Source organism: Ixodes scapularis, unplaced genomic scaffold (assembly GCF_016920785.2).
Source record: "Ixodes scapularis isolate PalLabHiFi unplaced genomic scaffold, ASM1692078v2 PGA_scaffold3__209_contigs__length_174095766, whole genome shotgun sequence".
Taxonomy (NCBI): Eukaryota; Metazoa; Arthropoda; class Arachnida; order Ixodida; family Ixodidae; genus Ixodes; species Ixodes scapularis.
In genome coordinates, this window is record NW_024609868.1 from 82370932 (window position 1) to 82372821 (window position 1890).

The 1890-nt window shown below is 48.0% G+C and overlaps 1 protein-coding gene across 1 annotated transcript; it reads right to left on the minus strand.

Moving 5' to 3' along the window:
* Nucleotides 1–979: 979 nt before the first annotated feature.
* Nucleotides 980–1453, minus strand: LOC115311283. Its single transcript, XM_029969902.3, has one exon. The coding sequence runs from the start codon at nt 1451–1453 to the stop codon at nt 980–982; it is 474 nt and encodes a 157-aa protein (XP_029825762.3).
* Between the last annotated feature and the right edge of the window lie 437 nt (nt 1454–1890).

The window sequence follows — 1890 nt, forward strand, 5'->3', positions numbered from 1 at the left end:
ACACCAGTTGTTACGCTTTATTCTCAGCGTATCTCGCCCCTGCTGTTCTCTTCTATCCCTCTAATCCGAACATCACTTCTTCTTCCGTCACAATATATATAGCCAATGAGAGAAACATGAGTGGGTCTTATCGGGCTGCGATCTCCACCTTCAGCAATTAAATTGCTTCTAGCGGCGTAAATACTGCTCGGAAAATACTGTATTTTACAAGGTAATTTTTTTTTATTAATATACGTGTCCCATCTCGGCTTTTTAAAAATTTAATTTTTGCTTTGTTTATTTCTATGTCTTTTTTTTAAATGGTTGCGTCTCGCGGACTCTAGCGGAGGTGACCTATTGCCCTACTACAAATTGCCCTGTTACGAATTGTCTTTCGACGAACGGCCCATAGCTCATTTGAAACGTTATACGAGCAACACTAAAACCTTGCTTACTACGGAAGGCGTTGTGTAGGTGTAACATTTTACAGAAAACCACGAGACGGGGGGAAAGAAGGACAACACAACACGAAGTTTCGAAAGGGATAAGGGATATCCGCCCTCCCCCCTTTTGTTTGCGTTAGAACAGTACCGGTGTGCAATTATTGGTCGAAATCCTCCCCCTCTTGTGAGTTTGGAAAGAGAAGTTCAACATCCCCTTTTTTCTTTCCTTTGGTTTACGGGGCACTTGTATCCTATAAAACCACGGGGATCCGGACGTTTCAGTGCTGGACGTTTCGGTGTAGGACTTTCCGGTGCATACTTTTTGGTGCACGGACTTTTCGGTGCACGGACATTTCGGTGCACAGACATTTCGGTACGCGGACTTTTCGGTGCACGGACCCTTTGGTGCACGGACTTTTCGGTGCGCGGACTTTTCGGTGCACGGTCTCTTCGGTGAGCTGGCCTTTCGGTGTAGGAAGCAAGCATAGCAAATGAGGCCAGACCCAAGATTTTAACTTGAAATATCGTTTATTCGCAAAACACGTGCAATCAAAAATTTAGGATACGTTACGAGTAACGCCTCTGAGAAATCGAAGAGCATGGTTGCGGTCATACTCCCTAGCGAGTGTCTGCAGGCGCTCGGAAACCTTTACATATTTTGTTGCCGGCTTGAATCGCTGCCCCATCTCAAGTTGCGTAAGCCGGTGAAGCTGCATGCAGTTCTCTTTTTCTAGAACCTCCAAGAACCTCCAAAGGGACGGGTGGGAGCACTGCACATGAGCCTGGAAGCCCCTGTGCCATGCTTCCACCGAGTTGGGGGTCTTGGAGTTGCACTGAAGCACGGTGTCTGAGTGATTCCAGAGTTCCACTGGAAACTGTGCGCCTCGTCTTCCCCCAGCCGCTGGCCGTCCTATGAAAGTATCTTCATAGTAATCCATCACTGGTTGCAGATCTGAGTGTACGCTGGACGCCAGTTTGGTGAAGATATCCTCCACATCACTCCGGGGTACCATGGAAAGAACAGGTATCATGCGGGCCTCCAAGGTGATTTGAGGATCACAGGCATGTAGTTCTTGCAGTCCTTCAGATTGAACCTTGCGATAAACGCACTGTGGTAAATGAAAGAAGCACCCACGCACGTCGGATGGTGGCAAGACCGTCTTAAAAGCGTTAATGGCTGCAAGCTCGTAGTCAACTGTTATGGTGCTTGACTCGCCGACCCCTCCACACTCGCCAATAAGGGCGCTCAGAGTTCGCGTGTACGTAGGACAGTTTTTACTGGTTAGAAGCACATAAGTCGTGGACAGAACAGATGCGCCAACTTCACAATGTAGGCTGTATACTTGAAAAAACAGTTCTGGTGGAACCTTGAATGTACCATCGGCAAATCCTTTCCTGGATGTTTGAAGAACTTTGTGGACACCCTGGCGGCTTCCCAGCCCAGTTTCCCAACTGCGACGCAAGGGTG

What these genes read in the sequence shown, in the direction of transcription:
- LOC115311283 (XM_029969902.3), bottom strand. Translation starts at nt 1,453, where the DNA reads ATGATACCTGTTCTTTCCATGGTACCCCGGAGTGATGTGGAGGATATC.